Source organism: Melanotaenia boesemani, chromosome 3 (assembly GCF_017639745.1).
Source record: "Melanotaenia boesemani isolate fMelBoe1 chromosome 3, fMelBoe1.pri, whole genome shotgun sequence".
Taxonomy (NCBI): Eukaryota; Metazoa; Chordata; class Actinopteri; order Atheriniformes; family Melanotaeniidae; genus Melanotaenia; species Melanotaenia boesemani.
In genome coordinates this window covers 28351157-28373211 of record NC_055684.1, presented here as the reverse complement: position 1 = coordinate 28373211, position 22055 = coordinate 28351157, and the positions used below count along the sequence as shown (strand labels likewise).

Sequence of the window (22055 nt, the reverse complement as noted above, 5' to 3'; positions counted from 1 at the left end):
TCTTCTACCTCAAAGTAACTCTCAAATGCCAAAACAACGGTACTTCTACTTCAGATTCTTTTTCAGAAAGATAAACTGGTCAACATGGTCTTCTCTGAGTACACTGCGCTGAGCTGTGACAATGTCACCAGCAGTACTAAAGACCCTTTCAGATGGTACACTAGTAGCAGGTATGCATAAGTAAGTCTTAGCCAGTGCAGACAGCATTGGCAGATCCGCCTGGCCTCTTCACCAGTGTAAAGTGTTGCCATCCAAAGGCAAAGGATCACGGTTTCTGTATTTCCAGACTATTCTACAGTCATTTAGAGGGCGTAGAGACCTTTACTGAATGATACTCAAGTGATGAGCTGTTAGCCATAGGACGGAGAGAAGTAAAGTTCCACTTTTTCGAAATAAGAATGCCAGTTCGACCTCCTCATCCAGCTGAGCGAGGTGTTTGGGTAAATTCTGCATTGACCGAAAGGGCAGCTGGCGTAGTTGTGTTTTCTGGACGGATCCAGGTCTCAGTCAGGGCTAGGACCTCACCTAACTCACCTAACTGACTGTACCAACCCTGATTGAAATCAGTGTTTGTTCTTTTGCAAGGTCCCTGGAAGACTTCAGTGGTGGCCTTGTTTCCATAATGTCACTAAACATCTGGTCCAAAGGGAGGGTCATCATCTAAATCAGAAAATGGAAAAGAAAAAAATCTCTATAAAAACAAAACAACAACAATAAAAACAACAACAACAACAACAACTAAAAACATCTTGCCAATTGCTATATGTAACTTCTACTTGAGTAATGCCATTAAATAATTTAATCTTCAGATTATCACAACAAAATTCAGCAAAAATGTCTATTAAAAATAGCCATGTGCTTGCTTACACCACCCTAAACACACCTGCAGTTGGCTCATCCTTTTGAGGATTGTCTTCACCTGGTATTGGCTTCCTGTGTGCAGGCCCTTTCTCAAATTCACTGTCTCTGCCCTCAGCTGCCTGATAATGGTGTCACTATTACTACAGTTGTATTAATACTGAGTCAGAAATGCACAGTAAGAAATTCTGTTAGTGTTTGTGTTTTTGTATGCATGTGTTTGAGAGAACATGGACTGAATAAAACAAAGGTAGGCAAAACTGATAAGGTGTAGAATAAATACAAAAAAAGAAACTTACCTTCTTGAGTAGGGTTAACACCTCACTTAACACTGATATTTTCTAGTTTCATGCATCAAGGCTGCTAAAAGACGAATAATAAAACCATCTGAACTCATGTCCACTATATAACCCTGATATTTATGATATATTTATGTTGTAGCTCTGTAGGTAGAACGCTGGAGGAATTTAAAACATCTGTAAATATAGCTGCTCACAAAAAGGTGACTTTTGAGCTCACATATGAGGAACTGATGAAACGCACACACGGCAAATATGAGCTGCAAATCCATGCCCGGCCCATGCAGCCTGTCAAAGACTTCAAGGTATGCAGATCATCCTGAAAGACAAAGTAGTGTTTCGTAAATACTCATGACTGCTTTATTTGATTTCATGCCAGGTCGATGTGTATATTCACGAGAAGGCCGGCATCAGTTTTGTCGATGTGAAAGGAGGACTAAGCACCAAAGCCCTGGCTAATGCCATCACCAAAACCAAAGCAGATGAACAGGTACAGCCTGCAGAGATGCCATGTTCCATTTAGCTCAGCTGCTATTCCGTTGCTATTTAACCAAAAATTATGTACATAGTACAGTCTGGCCGTTTGACGTTTATTAATTTTTGGAAATGTATGAATGTGTAATGGTGGGAGCTATGGATGTATGTCAAGATTGTTTATTAAAAAAAAAAACCACAGCTGGACTTTTGCGATGGAATGACCAGGTGAGAGCATGCTTCGTATTGCCAAGGAGGACAAAAACAGCACAATTTACCAATGCGAAATTTATTACAAATTAAAATAAAAATGTCCACAAAAAGTAAAACTACTCAACATAATAATCAAATAAAACTAAATGCCTCCAAGAATGAATGAAAAAAAAAAAGAAACACATTCATCCTGAAATTCCCATAAAAAACTAAATGGACTAAAATAACCATTTTTAAAAAAGGAAGAAAATAAATGGTAGCACCATCCAGGGCAAGGGTAACTAAAGTAGCAGATCATCCTCCCAATCCAGGTCTGTGGGTCCACCTGGGTTACACGCACGGGGTCAGTACGGCAGGCAGAGTTCCCCTTTGCCCCTGCATGTATTCAGTGTCACACTCCTTTACTCCTCTCAGTCCCTCCCACTCGGCTCTAGTCTTCGTCTTCAGGCCCGCTGGGACACCTACGCAGAAAAACAATACGAGGTGGCAATACACGCTCCCAATTGCACTTATCCTCTGTTTAGCCTGCTCCTACCAGCGTTACTTCTTTTGTGCTCAGGTACTCACACAGCAGGCAGGGTCCTTTCCCTGCCTCTGCGTGTTGGTCACCTCGTAAAGCTGCAGTCCCAGCTGCCATGGTCCCCGGTGCAGGTGCATTGTGTCTTCAACTAGTACCCCTCTGCTCTGCTTCCTTGCTTTTATATACCTGTGTGTCTCTTATCTAATCAGGAGGTTGATTCCAGCACAAGGCCAATTTACAATCACCAAAAAGGATTCAAAGCAACTAAAATTAGTTAATACAGAAAAGCAAGCAGCACACAACTAAAAATAAATACCACACCACTTGTGTTAGATCACAAATGTAGACTTTACAACAGGGTAACCATTGCTAACTGAAGGGGCTTTCAACTCTGTCTTAAGCTTTGTTTTGAAAAGACTACAGATGCTGTATCAGATGTATAATTTTCCTCTTGGGGACAGATATGCATCCAGCTGCCAAGGTGTTGTCATTTTGTTGTATTTTAATTACTAATACTTGTTTTCCAAAATCCACTCTATTGAAAATAGTAGACAATTATTATTTTAAAGATGCACTAGGGAACTTTAGCAGATTTTCTCAGTGAAACGCTGCCTATTAACAGCTAATTCTGCATCTATTTCACATTCCACCTGATCTCTGGAACTATCTCCAGCCAATAGAAGTCAGTCAGTTTCTCTTTCTTTCTTTCTTTCTTTCTTTCTTTCTTTCTTTCTTTCTTTCTTTCTTTCTTTCTTTCTTTCTTTCTTTCTTTCTTTCTTTCTTGAAACTGTATAATGAAAACTCAGCTACAACATCATGATGCAGTTTCTCAGCCTTACGAGTTGTTGCTGTCCAGCAGCATCAGCAGCAATGTTTCGTAATAGATGTCACTGTGCCATCAAACGAGCCAGTAAGTGCATAGTTTTATGGTTGGGTAGTTACGTTGTGCGTCTTTAAGTATTTGTAGTCTTAAGAAATCAAAATTATATCTAATTACTTTATTTTGGTGTCAATACATGAATTAAATGAGCCAAATTGGTTCATATCTCAACCATCATGTGCATGTCTGCCTCCCTAAGCAAAAGGATAAATATACAACATTGCTCCTTTTAACTCTTGAAGAGAACTTTTAAATTATTAACCAGTGGCTTCTAAAGTTGAGCTTTAGATTCACACTTCAAGATCAAGCAAATCTATTAGGTGATTTAAGTAAAATAGCAAATGAAACAAAATAAATAAACTCATTGATACTGATGTTAATTTGCCAATGTGTGACCAACGTGTTGCATTATTAGTAAAACTAAACGTAACCAAATGAATGAAAATCTAATTACTTATTTCATCCAATGGAGAAAAAACAAATAAGTTTTTGTCAACACTCTATAAAAACTGATTTGTGTGGTTTGCAGGTATGGGTGCACTTCTATCCAACTGTGGACCAACAGAAAGTTTGTGATAGCTGTGGCGAGCATGGTCTGAATGGAGATCTGATTGTTGTTTATGATGTTAGCAGAGACTCTGGACTGGGAGAGATCAAGGTAAAATGTTCATCTCCTGAAAGTTGTAAACTTAAAATAGTCTATTAACATTATGCTTTGTAATAATCCCAGAACTAGTCAAAGTTTCTTCTAATTCCAGACATCAGACGGGTACTTCATCCATCACTTTGCTCCAGCTAGTCTTCCCCGAATATCAAAAAATGTTGTCTTTGTTATTGATCGAAGTGGCTCAATGCAAGGCACAAAAATGGAACAGGTGGAGTATTTTAGAAGTCTGCCACATCTATAACTTGATTTATATTACAAACACATTGTTTAAGACAAGAATACACCCAAAACAAATATAATGACATGTTTCTAACCTAAATAATTGTGTTATGCTGTTCTTATACAGACCCGGAGAGCATTAATCCATATTTTAAATGACCTGGCAGAAGAAGACTTCTTTGGTCTTATCACTTTTGATGACCAAATATTTCACTGGAAAAAAGAACTTGTTCAAGCCACCAGTGGAAATCTGCAGAAGGCCAAAACATTTGCTGAGACTATTGAGGCCAGAGGAGGTAAGATTTTCAGGAAATGTATTTATTTTGGTTTATCAACATCTATGATCGCGATGGAAGTGAAATTCTTCTTCCTGCATTTCAGCTACAGACATTAATACCGCAGTGCTGAAGGGAGCAGAAATGCTGAATGCACATCCCAGAGAAGATTCAGCATCTATCCTTATTCTCCTCACAGATGGAGACCCAACCTCAGGTTATCATAAAACACTCGTGCACACTCTGCTACAAACACTTGAAACAAATGTAGATCATTCTTTTAAAAAGAAGCAAGTAGACTATTTGTAAAAACAGGTCATAGTTAAAATCTCCTCCTGCCCCCCTGATGTTTTCATGTTTGTTGCTTGATGAAACTGAGGCATGAGCCAAAATTTTCCATGTCAAGAAAAATAATTTTGTTTTGGTTGTTATTTTGCTTTCCTGAAAATTGAACATTGCATGTCTTCTTAAGGAGACTGGGTTCCACAGTTTTATAATAAAATAATATAAATTATAATATAATATTCATTAATCAACAACAGGTTATGAGCATCTCTTGTATGACTTATACCATTTGACAAACTGTACAAGAAACAAATAAAACCCTTTTAGCACAAGAACACAGCTCATTACAGTCCGAATGATTGTTCAGACAGTTGGGTGATGATACTTTATAATAAAAGAATAAGCGCTGTATTGTGTCCTTGCAGGAGAGACAAATATTGAGAGCATACAATCAAATGTAAGACGGGCCATTGCAGGCAAATTTCCTCTCTACTGCCTCGGTTTTGGGTTTGATGTCAATTTTAATTTCCTTGAGAAAATGTCGCTGCAAAACAACGGTGTGGGAAGACGAATTTATGAAGACTCTGATGCTGATTTACAGCTGACGGTATGCACATAATGCCAATGTTCTTTATTTGAGGTGATGAAAAATAATACTTAGTGATTTGCTGTGCTGAGATTAAACATCCATATTGTGTCCAATTTGTATGGAACAGGGTTTCTACGAAGAGGTGGCCACTCCTCTGTTGACGGATGTGACAATGATCTATTTGGGAGGAACCAACTTGACCCAGACTAATTTCAGTCAGTATTATAATGGCTCTGAAATTGTTGTGGCTGGTCAGATCACTGATAACAACATTGAAACCTTCATTCCACAAGTTGTGGCAGTTTCAGTAAGGATTACATCACAACAAAAAATAACTATAATACTCTGAGATCCTTGTGAAATTATTTCTCTACTGACATTAAACTTTAATAATGACAGAGGAATGGAAAGATGACATTTTCTAAGACAAAGACCTCCACGGTGACCCCTACTGGAACAGTGTCTGAAGGCCTCCTCCAGAGGGTTTGGGCTTACCTCACAGTCAAACAGTTTCTGGAGAAAGCGTAAGTGTGATGCATGCCATCTGATCTTTTGTTTAATTTTTATTATCAGTTTATAACAGAGCATCAGCACTCATTTCCCCTTCACTGTTGAACCCACAACAATGTTAAGACACTGCTTTGTATTCTGACTTCTGGAGCTAAAAATTTTCCCATTAGCAGATTAATTAATTTCAGTCAAATTAATTTTGCACAGACGTTTTTATGGTTACTTGAATTGCAATTTCATCAGATGATGCTGCAGTTATAAATTTTGATATTTATTAGAGCAGTTTAGATTGTTAATGGACTGCTTTTCAGACACAACTTTCAAGCTTTATGAGGAGCTCAGATATATTTATATACTGAGGCCCATTTAAGTTATTTAAATTCCTCGTGATATTTGGGTGTGTTTTCCAGTTCTGATAAGGATTTTGTAAGATTATATCTACATGTACTTGAGTCTGGTTTTGATTGAACTAATACAAATAATTTAGTTGACTAGGCACATATCCACAGTCACAATCAAGAAAAAGAAACACACTACATCATAATGCAAGGCCTGAAAAAAGAAGTTCTTAAACTTGCCTAAATATAAAATTTTGCCAGGGGCCTTTCTTCTACAGCTAAAACAACACTGACCATACAAATAGCTCCCCTTTTGACAGCACACATAAACAGATTTATGGCACTGTTTGCACACACACTGCAGCAATAAAAAAAACTAATAGTATATTGGGCTGCTGACCAACACATTAGCATGTTTGATTTAAAACAGCACAATTATTTCATCACTCTCTATTTGGTATATCCTGCTAGTTTAAGGGTATCTAAAGAGTCTTTAAAGGTTACTGGGTGTTGGACTAGAATAACAGTCTTGACTGAGACTAACTGAGTCAAAACCTAAAGCAAAACTAAATTTTAATTTCAAAAATAGGAAACAGGTTTAAGGTTAAAGTTAACTGTATAGAATAAATTGGTATCTCTGCCAAATCATCTGCCTCTATCTAACCCTATCCTCTGCATCTTCTTCTCCTACACCGACTCATGCACCACTAACTTTATGTCTTTTTTCACTACATCCATAAACTTCCTCCTTGGTCTTCACAGGCCTCTCACCTGGTAGTCATAACATCAGCTTTTTTCTATTGATTCATTAGATAAAGTCAACAAAACCTGTTTGTGAATACAAAGAAAGGTAGACATCTTAATCAACTCTTTATTAACATAGAAATTTGTGATACAGGCTGCTGTTGTCTGGAGCAGAGAAAGAGAAAGTGAAGAAAGAGGCTTTGGAGTTGTCCCTAAAGTACAGCTTTGTGACCCCACATACATCCATGGTGGTCACCAAGCCTCAGGGGGAGAACACAGACGTGCTTCACAAACCTAAGGAGGGGGAAAGATCATCACAAGATCAGCAATATCATATTGGACATGGACAAACAATGAAGATCCCCACACGTTCTGGTAGAATTAATAAATATGATGAGTAACATTAATTCAGAACAAAGAAAAGCAAAATGGAAAATCAATGACACTGTTTCTCTACATTCTTTTGTTTTTAAAATAACATAAAATGTTTGAGAGTTTTCACTGAATTAATTAAAAATAATTGGAACAGAGCTTAAGGTAAAAGATGATTGACATGTTTATCATCTGTAGAATTTTAGTTTAACAGAACCTCGTTTTATGATCATTATTATTATTTTTAACCCAATAGGAGGTTATCCAAGTCATCCAGGTCTTCACGGTTTTCGCGGTCCTCCTGGTCCTCCTGGTGAGACATGGCAGCTATTTTTGTTGCAATACGTGTTTGAGAAAATGAGACGCTAGAACACTATACATTAGAATGTAATACACGATTCCAACCTTAGATGGCACTAATTCATACAAAATATCCCTTAAAGAAAATCCTTCACAGTCAATACAATAATCTCTAAATCTTCAAGGCCCCAACAGTAAAGTTAGATCAGAGATGTCATGCAAAAACATGTTTATCATTTGCAGAATTTTGGTTTAACAGAAACTCATTTTATGATTTATTTATTTATTTATTTTCCTCACCAATTTATAGGTGAAGGAGGTAGGCCAGGTCTTTCCCGAGATCGTGGTCCTCCTCATCACGGTAATGGCAGTATATACATTACTATTAAACTGAAGTTAATTATCAAAATGTAGATATACATTTAAAGGGACATTGTGTAACATTTTCTGTTCTTTACTGACCAAAATTGATGTTTGCATGTATATATGTGTTATCATTGGTGTATTATGACCTGAGCAAATGATCTGACACATTATTGTAAGTTAGATTTGTTCATACGTATGATGGGTAAGCCGGTAGGGCAGCGCCATTATTTTCTGCTATCTTAAAACTACAGCCGTCGACAAGGGACAAATAGCACCGACTGCTTTTTCCCTGCGAGCCAGCACACAATGATTGAGACACGGATGGAAAAGATACATGAGAGCGGCACCCTGGCAAGTTGAAATATCGTTTAAATTGTTATTCACAAAAATGCTGGATGGTGAATTTGATGGCGGTGAATAATGTTAACGTTCAACTTCAGAAGTGAGTTCTTTGAGTGAACTTCCTGGTAGACTCTATCTTTTCCTTCCCTTCGCCTCTCTATTAATGTGCTTGGACACAGAGCTCTGTGAACAGCCAGCCTCTTTAGCAATGAACTTTTGTGTCTTGCCCTCCTTGTGCAAGGAGTCAGTGGTCATCTTTTGGACAACTGTCAGGTCAGCAGTCTTACCCATGATTGTGTAGCCAACAGATATAGAGTGAGACACAATTTAAAGGCCTTTGCAGGTGTTTTGAGTTAATTATTAGATTAGAGTGTGGCACCAGGTGTCTTCAATATTGAACCTTTCCACAATATTTAAATTTTCTGAGCTATTGAATTTGGAATTTTCATTATTTGTCAGTTAACATTTTCTGTCCTTTACTGGCCAAAATCGATTTCTGCATGTATATATGTGTTATCATTGGTGTATTATGACCTACGCAAATATCTGACACATTAAGCAAAGAATTTTAGATTTGTTCATACATATGACAGCCTTGAAGATGGGGGTAGTCTTTGGGTGGTGGCAGGACCCCCTTGGTGCCACCCCCTTCTCAGTTGTAATGGGGCAATTTGTCTTGTTTTTGTAGGGCTATATCGGATGTTGCTGAGTGTTTGTGGTTTACTGGGAAAATCACAGACCTCCTCCAAGCTCTCCTTCGCGCATTAGATGCAGCAGTCTGGCTCTGAAGGAGCTCTGCAGGGCTGTCAGTGTTCATAGGGGACCAGAGCTGGTTCTGTACTGGAATGCCTCAGTAGAGCGTCAGACGCAAGCTGACATCAGCCGTCAGATCGAGCAACATCCAACATCCATCACTGATCAATATGTCCAATTTTACTTCAATCAAGTCTGACAAAGGCTGAAATTGCGACATGTCTGACTGTTAAGTTTTACCAGTAACTCATTAACATAATTACACATACACACCATGACTGTAGCCCTTCCCATCAGCTGTCATGGGGCTGTTTTGATAATTAAAATCAGGTGTCACACACCTACTCTTGAGTACTTACCTACTTTTAATCATCTCATTACCTAGAGAAAACAAATTTATTTTTCCCGAGAAAACAACAACATTAACTTTTTATCTTGAGATAATGAGTAAATGCTCTATCTGCCACTTTATAATACATATATACAGCATATATGCATACATTTTTAAAAATAAAAGAAAGTGTTATTATAAAAGTGTTATAAGACATCTTATGCAATTCAAAATTTTTTGAACACAGCTTAAGTTAAATGATTATTAACATGTTTAAATTGAATAAGAAAATCATGCAAAAACTAGGGGTGTGTATCTCTCCCTCACACACGATTCGATATGCATCTCAATACATGGTCCACAAGTCGAACCATAAAAATATTCAGCTAACTTTGTAAAGATATGATACAGTGCCATTTTGGTCCTAAATCGATTCAATTTCGATATTTAGTATTAACTTGGAATTTAAATCTCTAAATTAAAGTCCATGTGTTTTAATAGAAGACAGTAGTAGTTTTTTCCTCACTTGAGCTTTTGAATTTCAAGCAACAAAAACAAAATCTTAAAACATCATCAAAAATAAATAATTAGCCTTTTTTGGCCTTTTAAACCATTTTTCCTTTTTCTTTGTGGTTAAAAAATATATAAATAATCAACTTAACTTGTTGTGTGCCATCTGAAATTATTCAACCAGCGCTTGCAGCAGTGTTAAAAATGAAATGTGAGGTTCATGTTTAGCATGTACATAAAAAAAAAAAAAAAAAAATCTTCTACCTCAAAGTAACTCTCAAATGCCAAAACAACGGTACTTCTACTTCAGATTCTTTTTCAGAAAGATAAACTGGTCAACATGGTCTTCTCTGAGTACACTGCGCTGAGCTGTGACAATGTCACCAGCAGTACTAAAGACCCTTTCAGATGGTACACTAGTAGCAGGTATGCATAAGTAAGTCTTAGCCAGTGCAGACAGCATTGGCAGATCCGCCTGGCCTCTTCACCAGTGTAAAGTGTTGCCATCCAAAGGCAAAGGATCACGGTTTCTGTATTTCCAGACTATTCTACAGTCATTTAGAGGGCGTAGAGACCTTTACTGAATGATACTCAAGTGATGAGCTGTTAGCCATAGGACGGAGAGAAGTAAAGTTCCACTTTTTCGAAATAAGAATGCCAGTTCGACCTCCTCATCCAGCTGAGCGAGGTGTTTGGGTAAATTCTGCATTGACCGAAAGGGCAGCTGGCGTAGTTGTGTTTTCTGGACGGATCCAGGTCTCAGTCAGGGCTAGGACCTCACCTAACTCACCTAACTGACTGTACCAACCCTGATTGAAATCAGTGTTTGTTCTTTTGCAAGGTCCCTGGAAGACTTCAGTGGTGGCCTTGTTTCCATAATGTCACTAAACATCTGGTCCAAAGGGAGGGTCATCATCTAAATCAGAAAATGGAAAAGAAAAAAATCTCTATAAAAACAAAACAACAACAATAAAAACAACAACAACAACAACAACTAAAAACATCTTGCCAATTGCTATATGTAACTTCTACTTGAGTAATGCCATTAAATAATTTAATCTTCAGATTATCACAACAAAATTCAGCAAAAATGTCTATTAAAAATAGCCATGTGCTTGCTTACACCACCCTAAACACACCTGCAGTTGGCTCATCCTTTTGAGGATTGTCTTCACCTGGTATTGGCTTCCTGTGTGCAGGCCCTTTCTCAAATTCACTGTCTCTGCCCTCAGCTGCCTGATAATGGTGTCACTATTACTACAGTTGTATTAATACTGAGTCAGAAATGCACAGTAAGAAATTCTGTTAGTGTTTGTGTTTTTGTATGCATGTGTTTGAGAGAACATGGACTGAATAAAACAAAGGTAGGCAAAACTGATAAGGTGTAGAATAAATACAAAAAAAGAAACTTACCTTCTTGAGTAGGGTTAACACCTCACTTAACACTGACAGCTAAGTCTGCTCTTTGATTTTGTCTTCATCAGTGAAGGACAGGACTTTGAAGCGTGGTTCTAGGGCACTGGCAACATGCAGTGTGTCTTGAATTCCCTGGTATCTGGAAATAATTGGATTCTAACCCAATTACAAAGCTATTCCTGAGAACTTTGACAACTATTTTCACAATTAAAAAAAACAAAACAAAAAAAAAACAAAAACAAAAACATAACACATGCTAAAGATACATATACATTGAATAGAATTATTCTTACCTCTTTTTGAAGTCTTCCAAGAACTTGGCCTTCATTTCAGCGATGATGTGCAGGTCACCATCAACTGCACTAAAGTGCTTTCTCAGTTTTGCCTGAACAGGGGCAACCATGGACAGAGTGGGATTGTCTTCTTCACACAGAAGTGTTATTGCCACTTTGACAGGTTCCATGAGCTTTACAATTGCCTCAATTGTAGCAAGGTCTTCTTCTGTCAAAGTATTGACATCATTACCCTTCCTCAGCTCTCTTGACATTAAACCTGCAAAAACTGGAGGCTGTTGCTCCAAAAAACGTTCCAACATGTCATGGGAACTATTCCAGCATGTACATACGTCCTGTATGAGCTTGTGGGATGGCAAACTAAGCAGCAACTGCTTCTGGTGTAGTATTTCAGTAGCTTTTGGGCTGTGATGAAGAAAGGTTACAATTCTCCTCACTTGGCCCAGCACTCTTGCACCTTGTACTTGAAAAGCTTTCTGTGAGGCCAGATTTATGGTGTGTGCAATGCATGTAACACAGGGGTTAATTTATGCCTCTTGACCTGCTGCTATGATATTTTGAGCATTGTTCGTCACGAGTGCAGGATTTTTGTTTTCAATCTTCCATTCCATTTCTTGGGAGTTTGTATTTTGGTTCCAAAATCCGTATCATTCGTCTAAACCCCTCATTTTCAACAATGCTATAGGGACGCATGTCTTTGCAGATGAAATAGCCTATAGCTTCTGTTATTGCTTTTGAACAGGTGGAGTTATCAGCTAACGCACTTTGAAAGTAGCTGCTAGCACTAGTAGCACTTTTACTTGCCTCTTGATGCACATTTTTTTCTCCATTTCCACGTCGTGCCATTTACGTAGGTGGAGAGCAGGGTTTGTTGTACTTCCAGTATACTTGATGCTAGTTTTGCATGTTTTGCATACTGCAGCTGATTTGTCGAGGGTGCCTTGGTTGTTTTTATGGAGCTCGAAGTATTTTGAGACTTTTGGCTTTAGATTAGCCAGAGCACTGTGCACTGTTGCGTCATCCATTTTTTCTGCTTCCGGTTGATTTCCCTCCCAATGGTTCACCTTAACCTTACTGGACCTGGGTTGGTAGAAGCAAGCAAGTGATTGGACGTGTTTCTGGTTGCATCACACACATACACACACACAGGGCAAGTTGTGTAGCACATTTCATGTACAGGGCAATTCAAAGTGCTTTACATAAAACAAAGGCATTACAGATATTTAGAAATAGTAAAATGCATCAATACATAATCACAATAAAATAATTAATTTCATTAAAATGATTAAAAGCAAGATAAGTTAAAAAAAAAGTTACCATGTAGATTTCATACATAGGCGCATGAGAAAAGAAATGTTTTTAACCTGGGCTGCCCCTGGTGGGTGCGGGGGGGGGGGGGGGGGGGGTGAATGGGTAAGGGTTGGGGTTTTTTTTTTTTTTTTTTTTTTTTTTTGGGGGGGGGGGGGGGGACACCTGCGGACATGTTCTTGTCCCTGGGGTTCCTGGCCTTGGTATTGGGTTGGCGTGGCCCACGGTGGCTTTGCCTGGGGCGGTCGGGTTCCTGGGTGGGGCTTTGCTGGGGGGAGGGGGTGGCCCTTGGGCCTGTGGGGCGCCTGCCCTCCGTGCGGCCCGCGCCGCAGCGCCCGGCGCCCGCTGGGGCTGCTCGCCATCGCCCTGGGCTGCCCGGTGCCCCTGCCCCGTCGCGCCGGGGGTTCCGGTCTGGGGATCCCTCTGCTCTGGACCGGATGGGCCGCTGCTCTGTCTGCTTTGGCTGTCCCGGGCTTGGTACTCTGTGGATCTGCTTGGCCTTTGGGGCCTCGGGCTCCCCCCGTCCCCCGCTGATGCTTCGGGGTGCGGCGTGATCGCGGCCCCCTTGCGGGTACACATTTCCTCCCTGTTGCATGGCCACACATGCATATTAACACGTGCATGCTCACAAACGTGCTCGTCTCTCCATCCGCTTCTCACTAGATGTAGCTGATGTTTGTGTGTTGGTACGTTCATCTGCAGGTACGTTTGATGACTATTGTAATTTTTTATATCATCGTCATCCTATCTTTCTTTCGGTATCATGTAGTACTGTGGTAGTTTATGTTGTTGTTTTTTTGTGATATGTTCTGGGCAGCATAGACAACTGTTATTTCCACATTTTAATCCTGCCCTTTTCTCTCCCTTTTTTTTTCTCTCTCTCTTTCTTCCTCTATCTCCCTGTCAGGTTCGGCACTGACATATAAGACTAAAGAAAATAAGATTACAATAAAAATAATAAAAATATCAAGGGCAGCCATGTATATAACATGTCTCCCTTGGTAGAGCAAAACTGTCAAGCAAAATATGGCACACAGATCACCGTTCTGTATGTTAGGATGCTGGACAGGACAGGGTAAAAAAAAAAAAAAAAAAAAAAAAAAAAAAAGAAATGTTTTTAACCTGGATTTAAAAATGTCAACATTTGGTGAAAAATTTAAACACAGGCAGAGCACAGACACCAGAGACCGCCTCAGAAGGAGAAACTAACACAAAACTAGTCAGAAATCGGTTGTTCATTCCCTGATCGGATTTGTACTGTTTTATTAACAAAATCTATATCATATCTGTAATTATGAGCCGATAGTGCCGTGAACCTCACTACTGTATCGATTTTTGGATATGTATCTGGTAATCTTTACACCCCTAGCGAAAACACATCTTTATCATTTGCATAATTTTAGTTTAATGCTTTATCCATGTATAACTTAACTCTATGAAGTAAATTCACAACAGAACCTCGTTTTAAAATTTTTCTTTTTTTTTTTTTTTCACCAATATCAGGCTATCCAGATGTTGCCGCTGGTTTGTCTCCCGCCAGTCCTCCAGTCTATGGTAATGGCAACACACACACACACACATATATATATATATATATATATATATATATAGAGAGAGAGAGAGAGAGAGAGAGAGAGAGAGAGAGAGTAGGGTAGTGCAGTGCCATGATGGTCTGCTATCTTAAAACTACAGCCAACGGCAAGGGACAAATTGCACAAACTGTGTTTTCCCAGTGAGCCAGCACACAATGATTGAGACATGGAAGGAAAAGATACATGGGAGTGGCACCCTGGCAAGTTGCAATATCATTAGGGTCCGAGCCCTTTCAACCCTATTGTGGTTGAAATGTTTATTATTATTATTCTAAGAATTTTGAGGCCAAATATGACCCCCTAAACACCAATGAAAAGTTGTGAAATTTGTCACACACATCAAGCCCGGCGAAAATTTCGATATTCTAGAGTATGCATAGACTTCAATGCAAAATTGGCTCAACAGCACCACCTAGACACCAAAAAAATCCCCAAATGAATGGGGTCCCGAACGTCTACTTCGACGTAGGAAGACGAAACTCTGCACACACGTGTAACACGCCGAGTCGAGCAAAAAAGTCAATTGAACACTTGTTGCCATGGCAACGGGGCGCCCGCCATCTTGGCGTGTACGTCCATTTTTTCCCATTTTTTTTCACTTTACACATATCGTATTTGTACAAACTAGTCTGAGGGCATTAGTGCGACTGACTCCAAACTTGGTGGGAAGCTTCCTGACAAGTTGGGGACCAAACTCTCCTCAAATTTTTCTAATAGGAGAAAGCGTGTAACCGTGGCAACCGACGGAAAAAAGCCTTCTCGCCATGAAACACTGTTTGCTCATATCTCCATAGAAATACATGGGATCTGCACCAAAGTTGACAGTATTCATGCTTGTTGGGTCATTAACACATTACAACACCTGTTGCCATGGCAACATAGCATGTTAGCTAGCATGTTAGCATGCTAGCAAAAAATGCTAACTAGGTATATCAACATTTCAGATTCTCAGCTGGACGTTTTATCATTTTACATACCATGTTAGCAGGTTACCTAACATGCTAGGAAAAGGTGTATCAGACGGGTGCCGGTGACAGGAGGCTCGGACCCAATGGATGTCGCTCGCGACTTTAATTTAAATTGTTATTCACAAAAATGCTGAATGGTGAATATGGTGGCGGTGAATAATATTAACGTTCAACTTCAGAAGTGAGGTCTGTAACTCACTTTGGTAAGTGAAACTTTGTAGGAGTTGATCAGTTGTTCCGGGGGAAATGTTTTGTTGTTGTTGAATGATTGCTCGCTGGCTCTGGTGTGTACATAAAAGTTTGTCTGCACTGGTGTTAGAGTGTTCAACAGTCTGTGATTGTGACGGCAGATTGTAAAGTGTTGTCATCTCCAGTAAAAGGAAGATAAACATTATATTCCTGGTCGGGAGTGATCTTTCATGCTGCACACAGCATCAAAATATCTCCTGTTAGCCAAAGCTAACAATACTTTTGGGTAAATATGTGCCAATGTGAACCATGAACCGCTAGTTTCCTTCTTCTCAGCTCAACGATAAACAAAAGCAACAACAGAGAAAAACCGATCAGCTGATCACTGACAGCCGTCATGATTCACAACAGGAGAGGGAAGAGGAGTAGATTTGATCTGCAACGCTGCTGTGCACACACAGAGATGACCAGAACAGCAAAGTTTATGCAAAACTACATGTAATTTTATTTTATCCAACAGGAGAGGGAGGGGGAGAGGAGGCAGCTGCGCTGGGCAGACAAACAGACAACCAGAACAGTAATGTTTGTGCAAAACTATGGAGGTTTTTTTATGGAAAAAAGTTGGTTTTGAACCTTCTCACCAGAAAAGTCTGAGTGCTAAAACAACCTCATTTCCCATGGATGTGACACCCTCAAATCCATGCAAAGAGCCAACCGACTCACCTTTGTCCATATTGCCTCTAGACACATGCATGTCTCGCCATCATTAATGACAGGCGTTAAATGCGTTAAAAATATTAATCCAGTTAATTACATAAATTAGTTACCTCCCGTTAACGCTTTATTTTTTACAAAGCAGAGAGCGGTTGGGCTTGCATTATTTTCTCGAGATAACAGATTATTCACATGTAGAGTTGCGAGGGGGCTGGAGCTGCTCTTGGTCCATCACAGAACCAACACAGAGAGACAAACATTGAATGAGACTTGCAGTCACTCCTAGCGAGAAGAGTCTCATATTTTTAGAGACTTATATCAACATGCATGTTTTGGGACTGTAGGAGGAAGCCCATGCATGCACATGTAGAATATGTAAACTCAACACAGGTCCCCCCCCCCCCCCCCCCCCCCCCCCCAGAAACCTGATTATTGTTAAAAAGAATTTAAAAAATAAGCTATGTTAAGTATGTACATTAATAAATTACATTGGCTTTTATTGAGTGTGTTTGTGGTTTAATTGGAAAATCACGGACCTCCTCCATGCACTCCTTCACGCTTTGGAAGCAGCATTCTGTGTCTGGAGCTCTTCCTTTTTTCTTCCTTTTCAACAATGGCACTTGCAGTTTCTGTAGCGGTAGTTACCGTTTCCTCAACGGTCTCAGTGGTTTGCCACTGTGGGCTGGTTGCAGACTTTTCACATTAGTGGTAACTCCTAATACAAGAAAAATATGTGTAGGTTTGCACAGATTAATCTGCACCTCAAGTGACATACATGTAGGCTATAACGGACCAGCTTGATCTTTTGCGAATGGAGCAACATTCTGTCGTCCCACAACGTCCCAACGGCAACGTTGCATTTAATTTTAAATAGGTTGTCGCCCGTCTTTCTGTCTCAGCAAGCAAGGTCATTAAGACAGAAAGACAGGCGACGACCTATTTAAAATTAAATGCAACGTTACCGTTGATCGTGACATTTCATAAAGATACTGGCATGTCCATAGTGGTGTTTGAAGGATGGAGATTTAACGTTTGTGGACCCTGACAACTGCTAGTTGGGACGTTGCGGGACGACAGAATGTTGCTCCTTTCTCGTCTCTCCTGGATTGACGGAGCCCAATAACCCTGCAAGCTGCTTTCACAACGATGCATTGTCACAGACATGATCTGGCGTGTCTGCAGCCCGGCTAGTTTCTGTTGCCACGGTTACCAACTAGCATTTAATCAATAATTTAAAACAATAAGGCTATTTGACCAAAACTTCTTTTATAGGTGTCCATTATGGACACCCTACAGCCAAATAAGTATCGAGTACTCATCCAGACCATTCATGTTTTAATGACACAAAACAGCTAAATTATGCCCCAAATACAAAAAGGACTTAATCTTCCAAGGTTTTGCCCTCCTCTGGCATATGAAGGTCGAAGAAAGAAGTACAATGAAGGGGCTTGATCGTCAGCCTACATGATGGTTATTGCATTGATTACTTAATATCAAAATGGAACAGATCAGGAAAGTTACTATATATATATATATATATATATGTATATATATATATATATATATATACATAAGGTTATATCAGAGGTGTCTGAGCTGCTTTGTAATTTTGCTTGTGTAATTTTGTTTTAGACTATGACCTTTCTTACGACGATGATCTAACTATGGATCTGATCCCTTTGAGAGCAACATTTGGTAAAGTATTGCAAAGATGTATTATTATTATTTTTATTATTATTATTATTATTATTAATCTATGTGCACTTACACTCCGTTATATCTGGACAAAGTTTTTATTGTTTTAACTGTTTACCAAAACCCCTTTAAGTTGCAGTAAATATGACAGAACAATAATTTATTAGTCCCTCAATGGGGAAAATTTCTGTGATGAACTGGGATTCAAAGTATAGCATTTCAGTTTAAATTTGGGGTTATTTTCATCCAAACTAAAGCTAGGAACAGATTTAGGCTATCACAGGTCTAAAGATTTGGCATTTATGTTTGGAAGGTGTTAATGTTACAAAGTATCAAACAGACAGACTTCCAAACCATCAAGTAGAAAATCATGCGTAAGTCTCAAGTACAGGCGTGATTTAGCTGCATGCATTAAAATGGCTCTGACAGCATTTTCTGAGCACACGAAACTAAGCTCAACTACTATAAAAGTAAATAAAAAACTACAGAGACCTTGTCAGAGTTCATGATCTGAAACTTACAAAAATTTATGAATGCAGCATGTATAGTCCTATTGTTGATGTCACATAAAACAGACACTTTCAAATTAAATCTGAAGTTTTTAGAGAGCAAATTTTCCCAATACTTAACAATTTCCAAAACATACACAAAAGCAGAAAGACAAAGAAATCAGTATCAAAAGAAGTTTCTTTTAAAAGATTATGAGCTGTTTCTGTCATCTGTCTAACGTTGTGTCTCTGTCTACAGCTCCTGTTTCCCACAGATTTGTGCTGAAAACAGAGAATCAGTCTCCTTCACTTTGCTTTGACATTCATGGAGAGGTCCTCCTTAAACTTCTTCACGATCCCAGCAAAGGTTAGTAGAATCTGTCTTTGTACCAATGGAAACAGGGTGTAACGGGTCAAGCTAAAGATAGCAACCATCTCACTGCTTTAAACACAGTGTTGCCTAATGTCCCGAGGGTAACAAACAACCAAATCTATTAAAACATAACTGAATTACAATATTCCGTGCCACTTCTTTGAAAATACATAGCGTATCAGGTAATGAAAGAAGCATTTAGATCATTTAAGTATAACCATTACTAGAGAGTAAAAAAATACTTTGTTACACACAGGTAAACATGTCCATGTACAGTGTTGTTGCCTCATAAGCATATTAGCTGTAATCGTGGTTTACACGTGTCTCTCATGTGGTTTAATTATCCAGTCCCACTCTGTCTTGATTTGAAGAAAAAACAAAATGGTTTATTCCTTTAAGCGTCACAAACATGTGCCAGTTCAAGACTGTCTGGATAACAAACTAATCACCAAGACACGGTAAGAAAACCGTGTGCTTCCACAGCTAATATAGTACAAAAAAAAACCTATAGTTCGCTGTTCTACCATTACACACCCTGGATGAATTCTTAAAGCCACAGTACCAAAAATACCAGGGAAAAATTAGTTGCTTCTTATTTACATTACATATTTAACTACCTCAAATTAAACTTAATGTCCAATCTAAACATTTTTGATTTACTGTAGAACATAACAATCTTAACTAAACGACATCCTCTTAGAAAAAAGTGAATATACCACCAATGGGGAAATAATATAAAAAATGAGTTTGCCTCATACATACTCGCCCCCTAATTGTTCTCTAAACTTAGAAACAATTAACATTTAACAATAAGTCTCTTTAAGTCCTAAGGATGGCTTGTCATATATCTTCGTTGTGGTGTCAGAGGTTACTAGTACTTGACACACCGCGGGAGTGCAGTCTTTACCACTGCCTCATTCAGATTCTAGGAGAAGACAAATCTTTGTGATAGGTCTGTCTAACTCGCTGGTCTTGGTCTTCACACGGACACGGCGTACAAGTCCATGCTCATCTGGTATTGACCGGATGATTTTGCCCATGATCCACGAGTTTCTTGGTGCCGTCTCATCCACAATCAACACAATGTCTCCAGGCATAAAGTTACGTGAAACACCAACCACTTTTGCCTCTTCTGAAGCTCAGGCAAATACTCTCTGGTCCAGCGTTTCCAAAACAGGTCTGCCATATATTGTGTGAAAATACCACCAATGGGGAAATAATATAAAAAATGAGTTTGCCTCATACAACAGTATATCACATCTACTAAATCTGGCCAACACCTACTATGTAGTATTTAAAATACATCTACTTGCTGCTGAATCTGGTCTTTACACTCACTCTTTGCCATGTTTCATTAACACTGCAGCCACTGAGTTCTCAGCAATTTTAAAAATGATTTTAAGAAACTCATTGAATCTGCTTTCATTTATCTTATTAATTGACACCTGTGTGTTCAGGAAAAGTTAGAGAATGGAGGGAAGCAGGGTTGTGATAGATTGGTATAGGATACGTTGTAGAATGAGCAAAATACTTATTTGGAGTAAGTTCAAATAAGCAATTACACTTAAACATCAAACAAAAAAACAAAAACATAAAAAACCAATTATTCTAATTTAATAAAAACAACATAAATAATAATAAAGCAAAGCAGTTTAATAATATAATCAATAATCAGTCTTTGTAACTGCTCACTCACTTTACTCTCCTTTACTTTCCATCTTTAATAGATTTTCTATATTTATATCCAGTGTGATGTGATTTAATTTGATCTCTTTTGTATAGAGCTGTATGTGAATGGTGAGCTGGATTCAGTAAAAAATGGAGGCTTCAAAAAGATTGTCATCCATGTCCAAACTGACCTGCTTGTCAAGGTTGACACAAATGAAGTTACTGTCCATGAAGGACAAGCAGCTGCACGCACAGTTGGAGAAGATCCCGTCACAGTTGGAAGGTAATTTTTATTATTTTCAAAACTGTTCTGCTGTTAAAATGTTCTAGTTGTTTACTGGTGACCAAAATGTATGGTGTGCTTATGAAGACTAAAACTATCTTCATTTCTAAACTATGGCATTAAATGTGTTGTTATATCATTATTATACACAACTGTAAATACAACGTGATGCATAAATTACAGGCCCAACACATTTTAAATGATTAAAACTGTATACAGAATATGTTTGATTTTAAATCATCTCTACTCAGCGGACATGGCAAGGTGAGATAAATGACATGTTTATAACTGGTCCACTGAGTCATGATGTTGTCTGCTGCTCTGTGCTTCCTCAGCCTGAGGAAGACCAGTAAAAATCCTCTGTGATGATGTAGACTACAAATGATTGATGAACCCTTAAAAGACAAGTGAATGTGAGTTGATGTGTGTCTTTCCAGTTTGACTGTAATCAATCGTGGCAATGAAATAGATATTGCAGTCGGCGATGTGCGCATTGTCATCTTAGTTCACGGGAACTACAACAAATTCCTTTGGCCCGTTTTAAGACAGAGGCCATCTGCCGACAGTACTGAAGGAATTTTAGGTGGGTAAAAGAAGTTTTACTTTTTCATCCCTGCATTACTTGAAAACTTCTTATGAAAAACTTATGAATTTCCCCCATATAAAAGTAAATAAATAAAGTATCTGTCTATCTAGCCTCTTCATTTGTATGATACGATGAATAAATATTTCCACACAGTTGTTGGTTAATCATCGCAACAAACCTGTTTCTCAAAAACAACAAATACGCTGATAGAAGTGTCAGGTTTTCAGTGTGTTGTTGTTGGACTCTGTACAGCTTTGAAGCCAGCAGTCTATCAGGAGGTACAACAAGTTCCCGGAACCAAACTGAGGATCAATGATCAAGAAATTCATGTCACGAGGTACATTTTGTACATGTGTAATTTTTAAGCTTGTTTTTGATTTTTCTGAGCTCAGAAAACACAAAATGTAACCTCCTCCTTTCCTTTCGTCTGTAGTTCCAGTGCTGTTGACTACAGTACCAGCTCTTCTGCACAAATTCACTGCTGGCTCATTTCAGCTGACTTCGTCCTGCAGAGACCTGTGAATGATTTTGTTGTTGCCAAACTTTAATTTAGAATGATTTGGAAAGCATGCATTTCAAAAGACAAAAAAAAAAAAAAAAAATGCCATAACACATTACTACAATACATAAATAAATT

At 38.7% G+C, this 22055-nt stretch overlaps 2 protein-coding genes across 2 annotated transcripts in view; both read left to right on the top strand.

Annotated features, from left to right (window-relative positions):
• LOC121637383 (inter-alpha-trypsin inhibitor heavy chain H3-like) overlaps window positions 1-22045 on the top strand; it is a 54991-nt gene extending 32946 nt beyond the window's left edge. The window contains exon 22 of the mRNA XM_041981517.1: window positions 21971-22045. The gene's annotated coding sequence lies outside the window, so the exon portion shown is untranslated. The remainder of the gene's footprint in view (window positions 1-21970) is intronic.
• On the top strand, window positions 85-22045 carry LOC121636972 (inter-alpha-trypsin inhibitor heavy chain H3-like). The gene is made up of 19 exons (XM_041980836.1): window positions 85-170; window positions 1300-1462; window positions 1513-1647; window positions 3774-3902; window positions 4003-4119; window positions 4258-4426; window positions 4512-4622; window positions 5116-5297; window positions 5407-5586; window positions 5679-5803; window positions 7026-7246; window positions 7401-7408; window positions 7442-7547; window positions 17958-18020; window positions 18768-18875; window positions 20664-20832; window positions 21270-21415; window positions 21671-21755; window positions 21852-22045. Exons 1-19 carry the CDS (start codon window positions 85-87, stop codon window positions 21964-21966), a joined length of 2418 nt encoding a protein of 805 aa, XP_041836770.1. The 3' UTR covers window positions 21967-22045.
• Window positions 22046-22055: the final 10 nt, after the last annotated feature.